This window comes from Colletotrichum tamarilloi (genome assembly GCF_030869305.1).
Source record: "Colletotrichum tamarilloi strain Tom-12 chromosome Unknown Scaffold_107.1, whole genome shotgun sequence".
In the NCBI taxonomy this organism is placed as follows: Eukaryota; Fungi; Ascomycota; class Sordariomycetes; order Glomerellales; family Glomerellaceae; genus Colletotrichum; species Colletotrichum tamarilloi.
Window position 1 is genome coordinate 64,898 of NW_026849490.1, and position 22,522 is coordinate 87,419.

Sequence of the window (22,522 nt, forward strand, 5' to 3'; positions counted from 1 at the left end):
ATTGCTAGTCCAATGTATCGAAAGAGGAGCAACGTGATTTTGGTGTCAGTTGACACAGATAAGAACAGGGCAAAGCACTTGACCTTACCTGATATCCCAGAAATGTCAAGATGTTCAGCGAGGCAGCGGTGTATCCTAGGTCGAGGCATCAAGATCTGCAGAGTACAACTTCTTCTGTTGCTATTCAGGCTTGGTCAAGCCAAGCTTTGTTACGGCTGAGATCATCGTCTACTCTCCTGATGACGCTGGGTGATGTGGACAAGAATCTTGCGTCGTCTGCAAATCTCTATACCAAAACAGAATGACTGTTGTCTAGAGACGAACGATATGCCTTGTTGTAGTCAACAGTGGCAAGCAGTCATTGGTCCGGGAGAGCCTCGATGACTCCAGATTGGGTTCATTGCTCCGCGATTGCGTGGCACGCGTGGCTATTGACGAACGAGAGGCCGTGAGAGGCATTCGAAACGTCGTCTGGCGGCACATGGTAAGCGCAGGGTCAAAAGTTCCGGGGATAGGCGTTTGGGGTCTTGTTATGGTGCAAATGGTCAGCACATCGGTTACTTTGCAAACCAACGCCAGGTATGTCAGGCGGAAGGACGCCGGGAAGAGACGAGGATAACAAGGCGTGGGGGTCGGCGTGTCGTTGATAAAGAGACTGAAGTTGGATCATGGATGAAGCTCAACAAGGTAGGGGTCAGGACTCAGGAGGGTGGAGGGCTGACGATGGATGGATCCTGAATGGCGACGAGGACGTCGAAAGAATGAAACCTGAGGTGACAACTGAGAAGAAGGCAGGTGGCCTTCGATGGCGTTCCATGATTGTTCTTGAGATGGAAGGAGCAACGAGACATATGTTCCGGGGAAGGTACCCTGGCTCCACAAGGGAATGGCGGAAAGAGGAAGGAAGTAATGGCAAGTGGATATACCTGTAGCTCCCTTCAATGTGCTCCTGCCCATGTATTCGTGATAGATCAGCCCTTGGCATCATGGCATGTACTTTTCTTCACTTCGTGTCTTCGGTAGTCCATATCCGCTTTGAGACATCATCTGTTATCATTTGTAGACGTGAAATCCTAATGCCCAGCCAAGACGCCAGGGCTTTCTATCATCTTTGACCACGCAGTCACAGAGCAAACGCCTCGTCAACGTAGACAACTGGGCCAAACTCTACCCATAGCTACCGTTGGCACTCGTTCCCATGCCATCGAAAGGCATCTTTCAGGACCCCCCTCTTTGCTTACTTGGAAAAGCCGTCACGGATATCAACAAATCGCAGGTATCTATCCTTGGCCCACCGGCGCGATCTCTTGCCGAACATAATCATCGGCAGGCTCAACCCCATGATGACGAAGCTGAGAACCCCAAGGGCGATGAAGCAGTTCTCCATACCCGAGTCCAGCCAGTAACTCGCCACAAAGGTGAAGAGCATGGCAATTGTGTTGTTGATGACGGCCACACCTACCATGCCTTCCAATACCATTTCACTGCGTTGTCCTGTCAGCCACTGCTCTGCCCATCATACCGTCAACTCTGAGAGAGCAAAACTTACGGGAAAGAATCGGCAAGATACGCCAAGCTCAAGTCTCCGGCACAACCGTACCCGAAACCGATAAAGCCCAATCCAACATACGGAAGAGGCCAGTCCCAGCCACGCGCGCTCCCGATGCCGAAAAGCCACATGCCCGTCGGGAAGATCACCGTGCAGAGCGCCATCAGATACAGCCGAAACTCAGACTCCATGACGCCCTTATTCCGCTTGATCATCCACAGCATGAATTGATCACTTCCGTAACCACCGTAGATACATCCGATCAAACTTCCAATCAGCGTTGGCAGGTTCATGTTACCCACGGCAGCCGCAGAGTAGTTCCACGGCGGGCCATACCACCAGTCCTCTTGGACCGTCAGGTAGAACGTCAAGCAGATGTTCTGCAGACCCCACTGGAGGCCCGCGTACCATACCGCCGGGAAAGTAAAGACTCGGAGGGTGTGCCAGAGGCGGAAGAGATACTGCTTGAATCCTGTGCCCTGGAGATTCGGCGCCGGCGTGATGATGCGGATGCGGTCCCAGTACGTCTTGCGACGGGAGTAGGAGAAGGCCATGCGGTCCCGCGCGGTAGTCGAGACCATGGATCCGTGGTCGGTGCCCGTCGTCGTCTCAGCGAGATGCGGGGTCTGCTGCTTCTCAGTGACGGAAGCGTCTTGGCCCGAGGTTGGGTCTCTTTCAATGCTGACGGAGTTTCTGGCTGATGCCTGCGCCGAGGTCTTCTCTGGCACAACAGTGGCGGCAGTTCGGTTATAGTCGTCTACGGGGTAGCGTTCGCCGTTGCCGGTAAGATAGCGATCTCGGTTGAACTCCGTCTCTTCGAGGCCAAAGTAGATGACGATTAGACTGATGCCGCAGATGATGGTGCCCACGTAGCCGATCCATCGCCAGCCGAGACCGCTTGATACGTATGCGCCGATGAGTGGCCTGCTTGCGTTTAGCAATCACACGTCTTCGCATCATACCCGCCAGTCAGAGGACAAACTCACCCAAGGTAGGTTCCAATGGCAGTTGCAAAGGTGTAAATACCAAGCACACTGCCGGTCTGGTGTTCAAACCAGATATCGAGAAGCGACAACTGCACAGTAGCCTCGCCGACAGACTCAGCAGCACCAACAAACAGCTGCGACCAAACCACGCCGCCAACATTGGTGATGCGAGCATACCAGATGAGACCACCAATGTTGACAACCATGGAGATCAGATACCCCAGCCGGCGGCCGTACAAGTGCACCAACGGCGAACTCAGCAGGGTCCAGTACCCAATCGCAATGAACAGCACACCGGCGCCGGTGTTGAAGGCGTCATAGCTGATTCCGTACTCCTCGTTCACGCCGTCCGCGCCGGAACCCGCATTATTGGAGGTGGCAGCTGTGAGACCGACAATGTAGAGCACAAGGCACGAGTGCCAGATCTTGCGGGCCAGTGACCATCGCAGTGGATCATTGGGGCTCTCGGTGGGCTGAGGCACAAGGACGATGTCGCCGTGCTTCAGAAGCGAGGCGTCGCCCGGTAAATTGTTGCCGTTCTCATCGTAGAGTCGTCGCGTGCCCGGAATGACTTCGGGTGCTGACGTTGGTGTAGTGATTTGTGGAGCGGCCATCGGGCAGTTGAGAATAAACACAACTGACGTTGCTTATCGCTTAAAGTGTAAGTTTTTGGTCGTGTGCTGTGCGGTTCTAGGTCGCGTGCGCGGCGGGGACTTCAGCCCTTTGGATAACTGGGTATTCGGTATGTGTGTAAAATCACTTCTTCTCGTGAAGTTCGACGCCTCCAGCGTCGTTATTGCTAGCAGGGAAGCATTCCGTCTTTGAACAGTTGTGGAAAAGGGGGAAAAAGAAGAAAGATCTCTGGGCGCGTCGCACTGAAAAGAGACGGAGAGAGACTGAATCAATAACAGATAAAACTCTTATCTCTAGCAGCAAAAAAAGATCGCCTGAGTGCAAGTTTTGACCTGAGATGGGGCGGGCCGACGGGACGTCATAACCCTTGGAACCAATTGAAATTGGTGCCCAATCATCAAATGGGGGGCCATCGAGATGTTCGCGTACTCCGTAAGGCAAGGTACCCGTAACGTTGTAATGTGGTAGCGGCATTCGCAACGGTCTTGTTGCCGTCCCATTTCCGATGTATCATATCAGCGCGGTCTATTCCTTGTCCTGGCAGTCCTGCTAGTAATGGCTTCGGCGGTTGACGCAGTTTTGTTGGTTTTCCGCGGCTCCAGACTTGGGTGTAGAACGCTTGTGGTCAAAGACCGTTTTGAGGCTCTTTTAGACTCGAGAGTAAATGTTGCTGAAAATTTCGACATGCCAAGCCCAGAAGACGGGGCATATGCCGCTTTGTTCACATCCCGCCGGTTAGTGCCGTGGAGAGGTTCGGCCTCTTCTCGGTTTGTGTAGAATTCAACATAAGATAGCTAACATCGGCGTAAGGAGACTTGTCAGCTTTCGAACGGCAGACGGCAGAGCATCGACTCAACGTCAAGCAAAACGACTGTTTGTAAGTGAAAATAGACTGCCTTGCTCAGCCAAACCCAGCATTTGCTAGTTCGTTTCATTGGCAGGACGGCAGGCGCAAAAGTTATGCTTAGCTCATCAAGCTACTTTCTAGTGCAAATGTCGTGTCTAGCCTGTGACGCTGTCAGCGGTAGTTCAATGACGGAAGACGACACACACTTAGGCAGATCTTGGACTCGGCAGACGTTAGCAGAGGTGCAAGAATGCCGTGATAAGAACGGTCGAGAATGTGGCGGTGCCAAAAGGTGGCTGTGGTGGCGTAAGCTGCAGCCACACTTGGAACACACCACAGGTGATCTGCAATGACTTTCGTCCTCTTGAGCGAATGGAAGTGACACGACAAGGCAACGAGATAAGTTGAGTTGTTATGATTTACGCGGAGACACACTGCATTGCATCTTCTCGGCTGTGCAGGTCCAAGCCTCGTAAGGCGTCGGTTTGCAAAGCCGGGATGCCAATCAAGCATCCTCAGTCACTGGCCAGTTCCCGCCGGCGATCGGCCACCGGAGCCGGGGCTTCTCCAGATCCCAACGGGGCCAACTGATCTTGGATGGCTAGCCGATGTAACGATATTCGCGGCCTCGGCCACGTCTGTTGTCTGTCTGGGCTTTTGAGAGCTGCATGAAGTGACGTTAGCATCCATCTAGGGGAGGGCTATCGAAAAGCAAACCGTGGGGCAATCGCAAAGAAAGCAGCGGACGGGCGGGAACTCGGGCGTTCCACCTCCTTCCCAAGATCCGCCCGGGGGAGCTCTTTCTCCGGGATTTTTTGAAGGAGGAGCCCAGATGGGGGGATTCACGAGCTACCATTGGGTCAATCAGTGCTTGGCCCCACCTCGGCCCGTGACCCCATTCGTCACGTGGGAGTTGACGTAAGTCATAATGACAGAAAAGGGACTTTCACCTCAGAAACTGGGGGCTATGGCACTCTCGGGCACTTAGGGGAAAGTGTTGGCTGAGGTGCAGTTGCCTGCAGAGAAACAGTCTGGAAAGAGCAGAGTGAGGCAGGAGTGGCAGGTCGGCGCCGCATTGAGCTGTGTTGGTGGGTACGTACCTCTTAAAGTGGCCGAGGTGCCCCATGCCCCCAACGGCCACCCGCGTCAACCTTGGAAGGCCGTAAGTGCACCTTACGCAAGGAAGCTGGGCGAACCAGGAGTGGCACTTGCACTCGTGGACTCGTGGGACCATCTAGAGCTCCTTGCTCATCGCTTCAAAACGCGGCCCCGTCGCCTCTCACCCCATCAACCTACCCATTCGTCTCCGGAGCTGCGCACTTCGTACCAAATCCCAAATTCGCATCCCAAATACGCGGGCACTACCCGAGATTCGAGAAATGGCGACCCCTGATCTGCGACCCTGAATACCACCTCCTTATCCCACTTCGAGGCGCCCTTTAAACTAAGCTTCTTCCCGCTGCCCCGTCTGATCCGGATGCGATCCCGTTGAACACAGTCGCCGCTTGCATCTCGCAGCTACATCCCATCCGCACCGCGCGGTGACTGCTCCTGCGAATACCACCGACCACCACCGAATGCACACAACTGAACCAACAGATTGATAGCTCATCTGGCAATCAACAAGACCGTCACTCTCATCCTCCCCTTAAACCCCCCGAGATCATGGCATCTACAGCTGCCTCCCCCAACGGCGGGGCTCACGACCACGTCCTGCGTCCGAGGCCGAGGAAGCCACAACATTCTCAGTTGACGAGAACACAGAGCAATACTTCCGTCGGCGAGATGAATGGCTTGACACCTCTATCAGAGACTGGCCAGACCAGCGGTACTACTAGGTAGAAACACTTCTTCCCCACGCAAGCTCCCCATTTTCGTCCCAGCGCTAACGTCAATGTCGTCACAGTGGCCGCTCGACACCAGTCCCTCACGATGCCCTCCCCTCCGTCAAGAGCATGTCCTCGGCGAAGAAGCAAGCCCGTGCTGAACAACGACGCCGTATCTTCCCCACGATCGAGTTCGCGAGCCGCGTTTCCCACTTTGATCCCAACTCCGACTACCGCGACTTCCATGGCTTCTTCAACCTCTTCTGGATCGGCCTCGCCATCATGGCCATCACCACCATGCTGCGCAACATCAAGGATACTGGATACCCCATGAGAGTCCAGATCTGGACTCTCTTCACAATCAAGATTTGGCATTTGGCCATTGCAGACTTCCTCATGGTGGCGAGCACCCTGGTGTCACTACCCCTCCATCGCCTGTGGCGCTCTGCCCCCGCCAACGGAGCCCTGACATGGAAGAATGGCGGCATGGCTGTCCAGAGCATCTATCAAGTCGTATGGCTTGTTTTCTGGATTGCCATCCCCTTTGTGCTCGACTGGACATGGACCGCACAGGTCTTTCTGTTGCTACACACCATGGTCCTCCTGATGAAAACGCACAGCTGGGCGTTTTACAATGGCCACCTTAGCGAGACGGAGAAGCGTCTCTACGCTCTCGACAACCCCTCGACCGCCTCCAAAGACCCTGTCTACCTGTACCCAACACCCGACAACCCGATGGGTACCGTAAGCAGCCCCAAAACACGCGATTTCAAGGCCAAGTCGGAGGCCACAGGCACGTCAGACACGGACTCGACCTCGGACGAGATCGAGCAGCTCCGCGAGGATCTGGCCCAGGAGCTCACCTCGCCTATGGGAAACCTCGCATATCCTCGCAACCTGACCTGGTCCAACTATTTCGACTATCTCTTGTGTCCCACGCTATGCTACGAGCTCGAGTACCCCCGAACAGCCCGCATCGACTGGCAGAACCTCATTTCCAAGATCATCGCCGTCTTTGGCTGCATTTCCCTCCTCACTGTCATATCTGAGGAGTTTATCCTACCCATCCTCAGCGACGCTTCCATCCGCTTGAGTACAGTCCCGAAGCCGCCCGTCTCCGAGGCCCTCCTCATTCTAGCAGAGAGCGTCTCCTGGCTCCTCTTCCCTTTTATGCTGACCTTCCTTCTTGTCTTCCTTGTCATCTTCGAGTACGCCCTTGGCGCCTTTGCCGAAATCACGCACTTTGCGGATCGCCACTTCTACTCCGACTGGTGGAACTCGACCGACTGGATGGAGTTTTCTCGCGAGTGGAACATCCCCGTCTACAGCTTTCTGCGTCGTCACGTGTACAGCGCCAGTCGTCCGTACGTCGGTCGCCTTCCGGCCACCGTCATTACCTTCTTGATCTCCGCCATAGGTCACGAGATCGTCATGGCCTGCATCACCAAGAAGCTTCGCGGCTACGGCTTCATCTGTCAAATGCTGCAGCTGCCCATCGTCGTGTTGCAGCGCACAAAGTGGGTTCGCGGCAAGGAGACGCTAAACAACGTGTGCTTTTGGTGTTCCATGGTCATGGGCCTGAGCATGGTAAGTCGTCCGGCTTCCTTTCGACATGGAGCGATAGCTAATGATTGGCAGATTTGTGCTCTCTACGTCTTGGTCTAGGACCTCGATAAAGCAATCTGCGCCGCATCTTTCATTTGAGTCACGCATAACCTCTTCATCTCCCAAATGTCGCATTGCCGAAAAGACGGTTTAGATGAGCTTGACTGAAACTCATTGTACTATTATTATTAAGGCAACTCTGTATCATTATTCTGGATCATTCACGGGGCGGCGTCCCCCAAGACAGACACACAATCATTTCCCTGGCGTTCTTCTAGATAGGTCTTATACCCCCTTATTTACATGCCCAACTGGCAAAGATGACACTATACCCGGTATTGCAAATGTACCAGCCAAGCTTTCAACGCATTGGAAATCAACAAAATGGCAAGGCTGGTGATTCATTGTCTTGAAGCTATCAATCTGATTGTCCGTTCGTGGGGGCCTGCCCTCCCTTCTGCCGTAGTAGAAATTCACCATCCACTTATTAAATTGCAAAAAAAGACCTTCCAAGCAGCGTTTCAATGTGATCCCATACCAGAGCACCCCACAATATTGGGGCGTCCTTCTAAAAGCCCCTCCATCGGCTTTACCAAACACACGACCTGTCCAACAATCTCCATCGTCCACAAACGCCAAATCACCGCCCTCATTCAGGAGGATACCTCAACAACGCATCCTCCCTCGCAATGTCATCCTTGTTTCCCAGGAACTCAAAGTTCTCATCATCCAAGACGCCAATGGTATAGTGCCGCGTCTGTGTACTCTCGCGCCAGAACCAACCCATTCGGAACCGGAGACCGGAGAGCTTTTCGTGGAGTTCCTTCTTGGACATGTGCTCGGCGCCTTCGGGGAGGTGGTCCATTGCGTTTGAGTCTTTGAGGAGGGCGGTCATTGCGGCTATGCTGTTGTATCCATCTGGTGCAAGGCCCTCGATTCTCATGCTGAATAGTTGCGATTTCGACGAGGCCGTGCCGAGCGAATCAGTGATCAACATCAATAGACTCAGAAGTGCCGTCAAAGTCAAGATCCCTATGATTACGTAGGTCACTATCGGATCCTGGACAAGGCGGCGACGACTGAGGTTGATAACGTTGGCAGTCAGATTGAAAGGGGTTGGCGGAGGGCTGTCTTTCGAATTCTGGGTGATGTCAATGCGATTCTCGAAGTTTACTATTTGAGCCGCAAGGAACCCGTATAGGTGGTGTATGTCTTTAAGGATTTCCTCTTCGAAATTTGGGTCCCCGAATGCATCCAAAGAAAATCGGCCAAATGGGGCAGACAGTATTCTAAACCAGGAGTCGAAGTACCCTGCGTAAGCGTCACTCGCTGTTACTTCTGGGAGTGCATCATGGATGTCTGGTATGTTGAAAGGCATGCCCCAGGGCTGAGCTCGAGACTCATCCGGTCGTGGTAAATCCCCTGGATTCAAGACAAACTCCCCATGGCGAAAGGTGAAATTGACTTCGGTGGGCAACTCAACCCAGGAATACTGACATCTTGTGATAGAGAGATGTAAGAATTTTTCTTGTTCTTGGGAATATTTTCCCAGGGCGTAGGTCATGAATTTGGTTGAAGCCGGGATGATATCGGTATCGCGGAGACTCAAGCCGCAAGACCTATTCACGATGCGTAGGTCCTCTGGAGAGTCTAATCCTGTTGCTAAGTATACGCAGTCGGACTTTCTTTCGCCAAGGACGAAAGCGATGGTTTGGGAGAGTTGAGCTTGACTCCCATTAGGGCAATTAAAGCTTTCGGTGATCTGGGGCTGAACTGTGAAGTAACCGTCGGAGTCGTCGATCCGTTCCAGTTTTGTCAGGTTATAAACATCTGGAGGCACTATCCAGCAGTTGGGCTTCAGCATCGCAACTGACATGTTGACCTTGATTGAAATATTCTGCGAAGGGTCTAATCCATCGCTGGTGCCAAATGTTGGAAAGACAAGAGTATCGTACGTGTTTTTGGGGTATGTGAGAAGTCCGTCACCCTGACGAAGAACCAGGCTGCTTAGAGTCTGCCTCTTGCGGCTGAGTTCTGTAGCGTTCCTCATCTCTCCAGACCCAAACCAGGTCTTCTGTTGTAACGAGATCGTGCTCGTCTCTGGGATTGTCTTGACGGTAAAAACAACCGAAGCCAGAGTTGTTAGTAGACCACAGATAATGGCTAAGAACTGCGTTACGGTGACAGTTCCAATATGTGCTCGAAGTGAGTGGTAGAGTACTTGTAGCCCTAACATATTCGAGAACGACATATCCATTGCTGTGACCCTACATGATTTGATAGCAAGAGCGGATAGTGTGGCCAGACCTCGGTATGTAGAGTCGAAAGAGTTGATATATAATGCAATGCTGAGCATCAAAAGTGTCGGGACAGAAGTCCACAACAGATACGCATGATTCGCCTCTTCACTCACTGTTGCGATTCCCTGGTACTCCATCGATGTCTTCAGAGAATAAGAGAGGCCCGTTGTGACGACAACGATGAGAGAAATTATGGATGCCCGTGCCCAAACTTTCAACACAAGTGGTGTAAAGTCGCAGTTGCCCCATTCGATCGCTTTGTCTTTGAGTCCAGGGCTATCTTTTGATCCTCCGTCCGAAGATCTTCTTTGATGTTGGAGAAAAATCATGTTTCCAATGACTGTGAGAAGATCTCGGTACCAAATCATAGTCATGTTTTCGAAGAAGAGAAGTGCAAGAGCCACCATGAGCATTGCCAGTCCAAAAATCGTCGTCATGGATAAGCAAGTCCACTTGTTGACCATCAGCTTGGTCACCTTTCTGAATACGGCCCCGGTTGCATTGAGATATTGGCCATCGCTGTGCCGAAGACGATAGTGTCCGATCCATGGGCCAAGAATACGAGACATATCCATGACTGATCGGTAAAGCACCTCATTTGTGTATAGAGAAGCGCCCGATGAGTCTACGCCCATTCTTGACGAGTTGCCGAGAAAGCTATAGGCAGTGTCAACTGGACCCGACACCCGATTGATGTTCGATTGGTTCCAACTACCAAAAGGTACGGAATTACCGATAAGATCCCAAAGGTTTGCGGTGATTGGGTATCTGTTCTCGTCCGGTAATACTTCAACTAGCGGCATCGTACCGTTGTCGGTGACCTTGACTCTTGAGACCCACAAGCCAGAAGAGCAAAGGACTGCTGCAAGATCAAAGTCCAACGACGAAGAATTGATGGTGGGTCTTTCAAAGCGAGCCGCATAATATAAAGAGTATTTAAATTCATGAGATAGTCCTGCACATGATGTTGGTTTGACCAAAGCAGAATGGCTTCCCCAATGAGAAAAGTTTCCAGTAGTGTCGCCGTAATATATGGTCTCATCCTGGAATCCAGGTATCGATAGTGGCTCCTCGCAGCTATTGAAATGTAGCTCCAGGTCTCGAACAGAATACAGAGAGAATTTGTTGACATCCTGTGTAATTTCTGAGTAGGAATAGTTTTCTAGCTTTAGACACTGTGTTTCCGTTGAAAGACCAGCCACGGTAGCTCCGATAGGTGCATCAACTGTGCCTCTAGAGCCACTTTTGCTTTTGAATGTCTGATAGGATATCCGTTCATTGACTCCAAAGGGATATCCCATGTCGAAGTTACTAATGGCTTGCGCAATATAATATGGGCTAGTATCTTGCATTCGCCACGGCGGCACAGTGGTGTTGAATGAGTCGAGAATTTCGATATCGACTGGAGTACCCGCTTCGATGGTTTGGACGCTGTACAGACCGGGAGCAAGAACGATATGAATCTTGAGGGCAATTGAAATAATGGCGACAAGAAAAACAAGATAGTGTTTCCTTCTCCAGGACTCCATCCAAACTTTCGGCGGAAGCATTGCGGTATAATCGAGTTTGTCATTGTCGGAATTTTTAGTCGACAGACTTTCGTGACTGAAGGCAATCCATGGCATGTACCTCAGCGTTTGCGTTTCTACCCTTGACCAGCCGATGGATATGAGCGTAAGCACTGTTTAGAACGAAAATCAGCAATGGACTTAAGTTGGTACCCTTCAGCTTCTTTGGGAGGGTCACGTAGCCTTACCAGCTGTTGGGCCAAAACGCCATAGGTAAACGAGACTCTCTCGTGTTTCCACGAGTCCATTGTTTCGCAGAGATACACAAAACATGGCCGGAAGTGTGATGGTAGAAAAGAGGAAGAAGGCAAAGAATGCCAGTAACACCGCGGGCTGAAGCCATGTAGGACGCCAGGTTTTCGCTTCTTCGGACCAGCACCCGTTCTTATCTTCAGCACCCATGCCGGTAGTACTCGTGGGTTCAGTGTGGGTGGTCGAAGATATCTCCTCATTGTCTGTAGAGCGTGATATGGACGAACATAAGTCGCATGGTCCCCGGCTTTCGTCAGGCACTGTGAGGCAAGGCGTCTCTTCCTCGGAGAGGCTAGACGGAAGAATGCTAAGCATACTTCGGTTGCGTTCGTTGAATAATTGTGATTTGGGATAAGTTTCGAAGGTCTTTTCTCGGATAGTATAGCTTTGTGTGCGCGCGAGTTCAGACTCATGGGGATTCTGGAGGAGCTTGTGTAATGTTGCGAGCCGGGGTGCACAACAACGCAAAGATGACAAGGACGGATCCTTGCTTCAAGAGTATTAGAAGAGAATATGTCTCTTCTATTGATGATTAAACTGAGACAGTCACGATACACGTGATAAGGCTGACCGCGAGAGCCTCCTCCCAAGAAGACATCGTTACACTGCCAAGCGATACAGCCTGCGGCTAGCTTGAACCATGTAAGCCGAGGCTCACTTATGAACCATTGCCACATAAGATTCGCTCCCAATACCTAGCCTTTTGGAGTATCTGATTGTTATTCAGTTCTCAAATAACTCTGTTTATGTGGCGTATCTCTGAATTGGAGTAACCGGGCTTATACACACTTGACGTTTTGGGTCCAGTCAATGTCGGGCTAACAGTGTCGTCAACGAAGGTACCTTAGATTCGAAGTGGTAGTTGGCGTAAACCAAACAATACCGCACTATCTAGCCATGCCGAGAGAAGGATTTCTCGATACTAATTTCACTGTGTGCTGTAAAATTGCAAGCAACCTGTTGCAAATCCCTGACCAGTGGAGGAAATCAGCTTCCGAGGGAAACATGGATAGAGGAAAGCTGCCAGCACTGGCACGTTACACACCTCATCTAGCTGAAAACTCCGGGCAAGATGCATCGATGAATTAAGAAAGATTTAAAGCTCTGATTGCTTCATAACGATGGATCGACCTACAAGTCAATGCTTTCAACGGTACACAGCCTCTGTCCTCATCAAGTACATGAGGCTGGAAGGATGATCCATATCCGGCGCCCCCCAGCCCATAATCGGCCGCCGCCTAAACTTTATCCAGGCTCCGAATGGCCGTGTAGCATGCTAAATGGTGCACAACGCGTCGCTCAATCCCTTACTTGCCCCCCAACTTACTCCCAAACCATCAACAACCGACCACCCCTGTTTTCTTACTCAAACACTCTGCACCGCCAACCACCACTATCACCAGCTCACCAACCGAACGAATGTACATCACAGACTCCACTCTCGACGGCCTCGTCGCCAAAGTCCGCGAATTCCAACGCAAAGAAGGCTACGGCGTCATTAAAACCCGCTCCAAGCGCTCCGCAGGCACCAAGGAAATCTACCGCCAAGACCTGAGCTGCGATCGCGGCGGCCGCCCCAAGGCCTCCGTCGCCACGATCCGCACCACAAAGTCCAACAAGACGGGCTGCATGTGGCGCGCGCACCTGACCCTCCAGGCCGACTGCTGGGTCTGCATCCCGCACAACATGGAGCACAACCACCCGCCGCTGACCGAGTCCTTTGCCACGAGCCGGTCCTTTCGCCAGCTGAGCTGGGAGGCGGCCGAGGGCGGCGTGCAGGGGATCCGGAACCGGGTGGATGCGTTGTCGAGGGGGGACCTGCCGACGGGGAAGTTGACGGCGCGCGTGATTGCGGAGAAGATCTCTGAGGAAACGGGGGCGTTGGTGAGGGAGAGCGATGTGAGGAATATCCAGGCAAGTATACGGCGGGCGAAGGCGCGGGATACCTCTGCCGGAGTCCAAAATGAAGAAGATGATGATGAGGAGGAAGGGGACGAGGAATGAAACGTTTCCTCTCATATTGTAATTGCCATCGCCTACCGAGGATCGCCCCATTACACATGGCCTGAGAATAAGACGGGAGGTCTCATGACGGGTTTCACCGAGGTACGTCTGTACACCTGTCTGCTTTACGCCAGATGCCGTCAAACCATAAGCACGGCGTCAAGGGGGCGCATCACCAAAGTTCATACAAAGGCCGAGAATGAGCGCGAGGCCTCCCTGTATGCCCATTGTCTTTATTTCCGCTTGATTCGAATCCATGGAGCTACCTTACCTACTTATGTGAAAACATCCAATTTAATTACATACAGTTGTGGACAATACTTTCTTAAATCTTCCGCTGTGATGTTGAAGCAAAAGGACGGGATCTAGCAAAAGAATAATGTTGCAAACGAACAGCTAGATGTCCTGTACATCTTTGGTAATTCGCCAATGTTTCCCACTCTGCGCAACACGCGAAGAGCAAGTAAAAAACTCTTCTTTGGATTACGCGGGGCGCGGAGTTGTTCTAAAACCTACTTAAACCGGACAACATTAGCTGTAGTCATTCGCGTGACTCCAGCATTGAAAAGGTTCGTGAACTCTCGGAACCGCGCGAGTCCTGCCATGTCCTTATTCTATAAATGTATAAAGCATTCCAGGCGCCAATAGAAGCAACCATATCAATAGACATCTCACCCGACTTACCCTTTCATAGTAGGTACCTTACTCAATACTGATTACAAGCAAGCCGCCGAGAAATGAGACCAAGAAAGAGATTACGATTAGATGCTTCTCGGACGCGACTATTGATATCACTTATCATACCATCGACCTTTGGTGGAGAATGTATTATCTCGCCCACGATGATGACTGGACGTAGCATAGAACCACGAGGGCGGCCGATGACTGTTGGCCCGTCTTCTCCAATTCTGAAGAGAACGGGGTCTTTTTATATGATGCGTTGGCAGTCTCAAATTTTATGAGTTGCTAAGTCACTCAATCATTGACAAAGTGTCTCTTCTATATTTCTCATCTGGCTCTCTTCTGATCTTGAATCTACAACTTGTCATTCCAGAACTCTTCGACTGTCCGCTTTGATCAGTTGATCTCTAAAATCATATATTATACACACCTCAAGTTTCAAGCCCTGATATCCTGGGCGAACAGTCTCGGCATTGCCAGCGATATAACCAGGCAACAAGTCAACACATGCACCAGCCAGTTGACCACGAACGCTTCGCAACTCTTGAGACTCGTGTCCAGTCAACTAAACTTGCCACGCTATTGCCGCTGCTTATTTTTTTGGGAGGTTTATTCCAGCAACGGCACCAGATGATGATGTAAACTCCTAGTCGCAGCGTGAATTCCCAAGCACGTCATGCTCATTGTCTCCGGCGCAAAAGACTTTTCGTCGTCCAGAGTGCTGCCATCCACGAGGAAACAACCATCTTCAGAGACATCGTCGCAAGTAGGGAGATCTCCATCAACGCTTGTAGTGCTTATCAAGAAACCTGGGCTAGAATCTCTATGTGTTGCTTCGTCATATAATAAGCATACAAAATAGGACGAAAACCTCCCCAAAACCTTTCTATTATAGGTAAGGAGCACAGATGTTTCGGGGTATCTTGCGATGCTGCACGCCAGATGGATGTGACGTAAGTTGGATCCAGTTCTTGTGAACTTAGTCTACTTCACATTAGCAAGATGCCTTTCTCCCAAAGACCGACTCACTAAATACTCACTACCTCTAACCTCCTCTAGCTGTATAAACGTGACAGAATACCCCGTGGAAACAGACGGCCGACTAGTTCCTATGGCCGTAGGTATCTCGCAACTACATGGCGTTTCAAGATAATATCACAGGCATGAACGAGGAAGAGCTTTTTTACTCTTGCCGTACAAGTTGAACTCTTTTATGCCACCCCCCCCCCCCCTTTTTTTTTTTCTTTCCCTCTCCTCCCCTTCAACTCCAGAAAAGCCAAGCACGTCTCAGCCTTCCGAACGTCCCAACCAAGCCACCTTAGGCCCCGTAGACAGTCTGATCAGTATCTGCGTGACACATCACCCTCACCGAAATCTCCAAGGCCAAGAAGTAATCTCCGCCGCAAAACAACAAGTGGATAAACACTTTGCACTTCCTCCGGCTCTTTTCTCATCTCACTTTCCCGAGAAGACTCGCCAATGAAAGTCGTAATCACTCGGCTACGCGCGTCATTTAGGTCTAGAACACCCAAGTCCAGGCCACCGTGATCCAGCCTCGTACTATTGCACTTGCATTTTCTCTTAAACATCATTCGATCTCGTCAAAGAACATCACCGAATCGAGAGTCAGGCAGATAGACGTGTCAAGAATGCATATCCATTCGACAGAGAATCTAACTATAGCCGCCCCCCCTTGATCCCAGGACATTCCCTTCATGATGATCATCCTTGCCTCAACAGGCACACGCCTACCATGATGGTATAATAACTCCTCCTCTTTCACATGTTCTTCCTCTTTCCATTGTTTCTCTCCTGCCTTAACTCGTGCACAAAATGAGTGTGGTATATCCCCTCCGCTTTCAAACTCCTTGTAGCGAATGACCAGAAAACAGCGATTTGACAAGGATGAGAAAATATGTCTTGAGTTCGTTAGGGTCTGGAAAAATAGCCAGTAAATGTGTAAAATATATGTCGCCATCCCAATGCATGTATGTGTGTATCGTCAGACTCCAGCGTACAACAACTTCTGTGAGAAACCCAGGACGTTCCAAATGTCCCCGTTGCGTGGACAGGGCCGGCTGCCTGGAGCTGAAACGGGGCTCAGCCTGGTCATGTGGAAGGACGGAGATGGCAAGGCTTCGTTATTCGTGGCCGCCTCATCACAAGGCACCTGACCAAACTCGAGAAGCTTCCTTTATCCCCACCCGATCGCCACTTTGACCAGACCCCGTCATCCGAGGCAACCACCACTGCCCAGCACGTCTCGCTCCATAAATGCCAATCAATAGCCGTCTCAAGCGGCCTCAGTCCCTCAAATGCCCTCAGCGCCATTTCGGGCTCGTCAATCGCAGCCCTCCCAGATTGATATCAATAAGACAGATCGGTACTCGTTACTGTATGGTTTTCTTTCATATCGTCCCCTTCATACCAGCACGAACCAAAGAAAAAGAACTAGAAATGAAAACATGAAAGCTAACAAAAAATATAGAAAATGGAAATCAGCCGCGCGAATCAGGACGTAAGGAGGATGAACATCGACGCGTTCCAGCAGAGCGAAGTATCTCTCATTGCGAAGACGGCGGGATGACCATTGCGAGATCGAGACGTTAATGAGCTGCGCCATTCGTTTGATACTAAGCGTAGCCTGCATACTCATCGTGGCGGTAACGATGCGGAATGTTGCTGTACTGAACGTCATCATATCTCGCCGTCTTCACCTTGGAAAAATACGGGTTGGAGCTCTGGTAGCTTGCCTCGCGAGACGGCATGGAGGGGCGGACACTGTAGTAGTCGTGCTTGACCTTCCTCGGAGGAGAGTCATCGCGATAGGCTGAAGCATATGCAGCCTCGGCAGCGACTGGGACTGCTCTTCCAGCATTGACGGTGTATCGAGTGCGCTGTCCAGTCTCATACGGTATCGCCTCGGGAGAGTGCGTTCTGTGTCGATGACTCCTTTGTTGATGACGTTGGTCTTCCTCCGAATCATCAGAGTCCTCGCTCAAAATCTGCTGCGGCTGCAGCCTTGAGCGACCACGGCCCCGGACGTCGGCAGACTCAGCAGGCACATGAGAAAATGTTTGAGCCCTGACAGGACCAGGAGGAGGACGGTTGTACCCATCGTTGAAGGTGGCCGCTCTACCCAAGTGCTTAGGCGGCGAGGAAGACGCAGGCGAAGATGTCGCGGAAGCGAACTGAGCCATGTGGCGAGTGCTAGGAGAGGCATCGACAACATTGGGCGATGGCGGAACGGGTGCCTCCTTTGTGGGAGACGACTTCTTATGACTTGACTTGTCCCGTGTCTTGGTCTCAGAGGAGCGTCTCGACTTTGATCTGCGACTGGTGTCCTCCTCGACAGTAGGGATGGGAGGAGGAGCGAAAGGAATCGCAGCGGGCGGCGTCGGAACCGCGGCAGGCACATGTCGAGGCTCGTACGAAGTCTGGGCACGGCTCAGACCCGGGTGAACTGCCTTACGTGACTGATCCATGTATGACGCTGCGTACAGCATGGTGTCGGCATATTTGGAAACTTTGGCATCGGCCTGGATAGTAGGCACCGGAGGCACAGGCGGCTCTTCACGGAGAGGTGCGCCTCCAGGCGGGATCGAGCGAGATCGCTTGTCCTTCTCCTTCTCCTTGGTGCTACTTGACTTCTTCTTGTCAGACTTGGCGAAATAGTTGGACTCATCGTCTTCGATGTACTTGTGTCTACGCGATTTCTCTTCGGCCTCGCGTTTACGGTCCTTTTCTCTCTCCTTCTCGGCCTTCTCTTGACGCTTACGTTCTTGACGACGCTCTTCCTTGTCGGCCGCGGCCTTTTCGGCGGCCCTCTTGAGCTGCTTTTCGTACGCCTTGCGGTCTTGGCGTTCTCGCTCCTTTTCGCGTTCTCTTTCACGCTCCCTCTCGCGTTCCCTTTCTTTGCGGTCTGCGGCACGGGCGAGCTCCTCGCGTTCTCTGTCCCTCTCTTCCTTACGTCTCCGTTCCCGTTCCCGCTCTCGATCTCTTTCTTCGTCTTGGCGGGACGGTTTCTCGTAGCTTTTCTCGTAACTTGCGGCCCGGCGAGCCCTAGGCTCTTCGAAGATGGAATTTGATCTGCTGTGAATTTCTTCGTCCCAAGATCGAGAATTGTATCCGGTAGAGTACATGGGCTTGCCGCCGGGGGAGGCACGGTACGTCGTCTTGTAGGTATCCGGTCGGGGCTCGGCGGTGCGGACCTCGTAGGATCTGGCGGCAGGCGCTCTGGGAGCCGAGGTGTTGGCGGACATGCCCTTGGCCATCTCCTTGCGGAGCTCAGCTAATTTGACATTGTCATCGTACTTGCCTCGCTCGTTTTCGTCGCTCAGAATCTCGTAGGCCTGCTGAACCTTTTGAAACTCATCTTGCTTTTGGGCCTTGAGCGTCGGGTCCTGCACCTTGTCGGGGTGGCATTTGAGGACGAGCTTTCGGTGAGCACTTCGAATTTCTGCGAGTTGTGCATCTTTGGAAACGCCTAAAATCTTGTACGGGTCGGGTGGCAAAGCGGACATGATGAAGATGTCTGATGGCGGTATGATGTTGGTATGGGGGCTCGTGAATCCAGTTCGACGGCGGCCAGAGAGCGACTGATCAAATCGAGGCTGTGGTAATGGTCAAAAGACTGCAAGGCGTTGCTTGCGGTCCGGTTCGTGTCGGTCTCTGTGCGGACGACGAGGCTATTGTTGCATTGAGACGGTGATGATTATGTACTCGAGGCTGTGTGAGTTACCCTTTGCAATTGCAGCAGGCTGTTGGGAGTTGTTGTCAAGTTTTCGGGACCGCGGTACCCGGCGCGAAGCTTTCAATCCAGAGCGGAAGGGATTCCTTGAATGGAATGTTGAGGGAGCAGAAAGGTGAAGGAAGTACGGTAGTAAGTAGAAGTAGTAGTAAGGTAGTATGTAGGCTGAAGTGAAGTCGCGACAAGTGATGTACTGTGAGGGAAGAGGCAAAAAGGAGGATCAGATAAGGCGGAACGGAATATTGGGTATCGTTAAGGTGAGGTGATGATGTTATGGTTCAGAGTTGTGAATCGAGTGAGAGAGAGTGTGAGAGAGAGGCAAATAGAGGAGAGCAGAGGCAAGAGATGCAGATGCGGATATGGATGGCAAAAGAGGGCGAGAGAAGCAGCCGGATACGTAGGGCGAGGGCGAGGGCCAGAGTCGGACGGGTGGTCGATCGTGGGTCGTGGCTCCTATCTCTGGGCTTTCCCCTCGAGGTGCAGCAGCGCAACCAGTGTCCAGTACGCAGGTGGAGTTGTTTTCGTGGGTTGATGTTCGCAAGTTGCGTTGGACGGGCAGCTCAAGCGAAAGACGAGATGGAGAAGGGGGGAAGGCGTGCCAAATAGGTAACGGGAGGATCTCCAGAGGCCCAGGAGGAAACGGAGGCGGATATGGGAGAACTGGAGTGACTTCTGACAGCGGTGGAGTTCCCGGGCACTGGGATGCTTGCTAGGAGCCGAGACGAGCGATGACTGGAAGAGCGGAGAGACTTTTGGACGCTGAATGACTGAGGATTAGAAAGGCAAAGAGGGAAAAAAGTGACTTTGGGCGCACCATGCGACTTTGCGAAGAGAGGGTCCCCAGATGCGCGGGTGGATGGCAACGATGGATGATGGATGGCAGATGGATGGTTGGACTGTGGGTTGTGGATTGACGCGGGTGGACGATTGATGAATGGACAGCCGATGGCCCATACAAAAGATACGGAGAAAGGTACCTGCCTCCATCAGGTACATAGGTACATACGTACATCAGGGCGTTTCCGTCCTGTCAGTCGAGAGCGAGCCGGTGCAAGCGTGGGACGTGGAAGGCGCGGTGGGTTAAAGTGGGTACAGGTCCGTGGACGGTGGGTCACAGAGCCTGGGGTCGAGGGTACGTATCTCAGCGCAAGATGCATGTACCTTCCTCACGTTATTCTCGCTGATAGATACGGACTGCACCTTACCTTACGTAGACGATACGTAAGTACAGGTTAAAGTGCCTTACCTCACCTTACAGAAATCCGTACGGGCAGCTTGGCCAGGAAGAGGATAGGGACCTAGGTACTCACATACTCTGAGTGAGTCTGTGACGAAATTGGGTGCCCAAAGGGTCCAGCACCCAAGACAAATGCCCCATTACTTGTCATTTTTTGGTTTTGATCTTGAGGTGGCCAGACCGGGCCAGAGCTGCGAAGATGGAGTCTGGTGTGCCCTGTGTTTCCCGTCTGGCTCGTGTACCTTGACTGCGGTATCTTCGGCGAGTCGGGACTTGGGAAAGGCCATCCCATGGTACGTATTCGTACTGTTCAAGAAACGAGGATGGTGGACTGAGGACGTGACTTGACAGCACGGGGGCTGACCAAGTATTGGAGACGGTGTATTCGCAGGTGCTCTTGACCGACGATGAGGTCACGGGCTTTTGGGCGAAAAGGAGGGGGAGAGGCGACTATGACTGGACGAGACGGTGGTCGATGGCTGGGTCTGGGTCATTGCTGGTTGGACGAAAAAGGACAGCATCTGTAGCGGAGCGTCCACCAGTCAAAAACGGCTGACAGCCACTAGCGCAATCCGAGGTGTGGATCAGCCTCAGTTTTGTGACTCTCCGTTTCAATCCAACGAAACGGAGTCCCAGGGACCTCCCTCTGTCATTCTGTCTTTTTTTTTCTGCTGTTCAGATGCAGCGTGAGAATCTGAACCGAGGGTACATGCCTCACCCAAATTCGACTTCTGGCTCTGCGGTCACCATTCGATTGGACCACTCACCTCCAGTCAGATCGATGGTTGACTGTATTAAGGCTATCATCCAGCCAGTCTTTCCCCTTCAAGAGGTGTGGTCAACCAGTCACGACCTGACTGCCAGGGCTGTTGCACACAGACGGTAGCCTATGAACAGATGCATTTACGATTGCACACAAGACGGCAACTGATACGCTTCTCGCATGTGGTACAGCACAAACGGGGGTGAACGGATGGGGCTTGTAGCCAGGTGAGACGGTTCTGGCCTTGGCTGATGATGCTGTCCCTGACTGGAAAGGGATCCCACGTCTTATTCTCCCCCCCAGAAGAGGAGGGGCTGGAGTGGGTGTGATGTGCGGCGTGCCCAGCGGGTAAGGCTTGTTGTGGATGGATGACCACGGTGACTTTATTGCTTACTCGTCCATCGGTACCACCACTCTGTCTCCGGTACTCACTCCGTGCCGCACTTGTCGTTGTTGAACCTCAGACATCGTCTCGTCTTTGGGTTTTTGCACTTCCACGGGCCGCAGCTTGAGTCTGTTCTGTTCGACCGCCTATTCTTAACCCCGGAAGGACAAGCGCACAGAGACCTAAAGTCCGACGTCTGTCAGTCGTCGGAGCACCGTCGTACCCGGCTTGTCATCGGTCTCGTCCTTCTCTGCGTAACCCGCCGCTGAAGTCCGTCCCGCCGCCTGTCTGGAGACTGGCATTGACCGGTGTCTCGTCTGTGTCCTTCTCTCTACTTCCACGGCGGCGGACAGGCCCTGTTTCCCTCTCTGTTCGACCCGCGTTGTCCGTCGCCCAAACGGGCAGCGTACAGCAGCTTGCGGTGGCTTGCTGCAGCTGTGGTAGGCGGCCGCGGGGGCGGATTGCATAGTAAATGACTGAACCCCCCGGCGGAGCTGAGCCATGATACGCAACGCCTGACGTATGCGGGACCCCTGAGACCTGCCCGTATCGGTGGCTATAGGCCGTCTCGGTTTCTCTAGTGCCTTTTACTGAATAGAGGTCTCGCGTTGTCGGGGAGACTTGTTTAGCTGGCAGGCATGGTGGCATGGTAGATATGGAACCGCAAGAGGTCGGCCACGAACCGAACCCTTCAGGTGATGAGCGACAGGGACGGCACATGGGCTCCCGTCGTAAAGTCGATCGCTCATAGCGGCCCTGGATACGGTGAAGGAGAGTACCGATGGTGGGGTGGTTGGGGAAGGAAGATCGAACCCAAACGGTGGCAGCAACAATGTACTTCGCCTTGCTCCCTGCGATGTAGGAGATACAGCTTCAGCCCGCCAAGTGATGTATGTATCGTGCTAGGATATCTTCCAAGATCCAAGGGGGCCATCGCGCAACTTTGACGAAGATGCCGACGACAACTTCCACGCTGCGCCTCGGCTGGAGGAACCGGAGAATGGGGCCAAAGATGACGATGGATGAATCAACCTGAATCATTCTAGCCTTCAGCGCCTCCCGGAGGGGAAGGGGAGTTTCTCGTTGACGAAGGGGAGAAAAACGAAATTTCTGTTTCTTCGAGGGGCAAAAATACG

At 52.3% G+C, this 22,522-nt stretch overlaps 7 protein-coding genes across 7 annotated transcripts; 3 read left to right on the forward strand and 4 right to left on the reverse strand.

Annotated features, from left to right (window-relative positions):
* Positions 1 to 1,237: 1,237 nt before the first annotated feature.
* Positions 1,238 to 3,149, reverse strand: CTAM01_13882 (major facilitator superfamily transporter; the record flags this gene model as incomplete). Its single annotated transcript, XM_060529884.1, has 3 exons — positions 1,238 to 1,484; positions 1,550 to 2,473; positions 2,536 to 3,149. The coding sequence occupies 3 exons, from the start codon at positions 3,147 to 3,149 to the stop codon at positions 1,238 to 1,240; spliced, it is 1,785 nt and encodes a 594-aa protein (XP_060375543.1).
* A 2,531-nt stretch (positions 3,150 to 5,680) lies between these two features.
* CTAM01_13883 (MBOAT family protein) lies at positions 5,681 to 7,506 on the forward strand (the record flags this gene model as incomplete). Its single annotated transcript, XM_060529885.1, has 3 exons — positions 5,681 to 5,853; positions 5,922 to 7,428; positions 7,480 to 7,506. 3 exons carry the CDS (start codon positions 5,681 to 5,683, stop codon positions 7,504 to 7,506), a joined length of 1,707 nt encoding a protein of 568 aa, XP_060375544.1.
* A 589-nt stretch (positions 7,507 to 8,095) lies between these two features.
* On the reverse strand, positions 8,096 to 9,682 carry CTAM01_13884 (uncharacterized protein; the record flags this gene model as incomplete). Its single annotated transcript, XM_060529886.1, has 1 exon — positions 8,096 to 9,682. One exon carries the CDS (start codon positions 9,680 to 9,682, stop codon positions 8,096 to 8,098), a length of 1,587 nt encoding a protein of 528 aa, XP_060375545.1.
* Positions 9,683 to 12,985: 3,303 nt separating this feature from the next.
* On the forward strand, positions 12,986 to 13,570 carry CTAM01_13885 (peptidase family T4; the record flags this gene model as incomplete). Its single annotated transcript, XM_060529887.1, has 1 exon — positions 12,986 to 13,570. One exon carries the CDS (start codon positions 12,986 to 12,988, stop codon positions 13,568 to 13,570), a length of 585 nt encoding a protein of 194 aa, XP_060375546.1.
* Positions 13,571 to 16,884: 3,314 nt separating this feature from the next.
* Positions 16,885 to 18,774, reverse strand: CTAM01_13886 (molecular chaperone DnaJ; the record flags this gene model as incomplete). The annotated part of the gene is made up of 1 exon (XM_060529888.1): positions 16,885 to 18,774. One exon carries the CDS (start codon positions 18,772 to 18,774, stop codon positions 16,885 to 16,887), a length of 1,890 nt encoding a protein of 629 aa, XP_060375547.1.
* A 2,843-nt stretch (positions 18,775 to 21,617) lies between these two features.
* CTAM01_13887 (uncharacterized protein) lies at positions 21,618 to 22,106 on the reverse strand (the record flags this gene model as incomplete). Its single annotated transcript, XM_060529889.1, has 1 exon — positions 21,618 to 22,106. The coding sequence occupies one exon, from the start codon at positions 22,104 to 22,106 to the stop codon at positions 21,618 to 21,620; it is 489 nt and encodes a 162-aa protein (XP_060375548.1).
* Positions 22,107 to 22,218: 112 nt separating this feature from the next.
* On the forward strand, positions 22,219 to 22,412 carry CTAM01_13888 (uncharacterized protein; the record flags this gene model as incomplete). Its single annotated transcript, XM_060529890.1, has 2 exons — positions 22,219 to 22,244; positions 22,313 to 22,412. The coding sequence occupies 2 exons, from the start codon at positions 22,219 to 22,221 to the stop codon at positions 22,410 to 22,412; spliced, it is 126 nt and encodes a 41-aa protein (XP_060375549.1).
* Between the last annotated feature and the right edge of the window lie 110 nt (positions 22,413 to 22,522).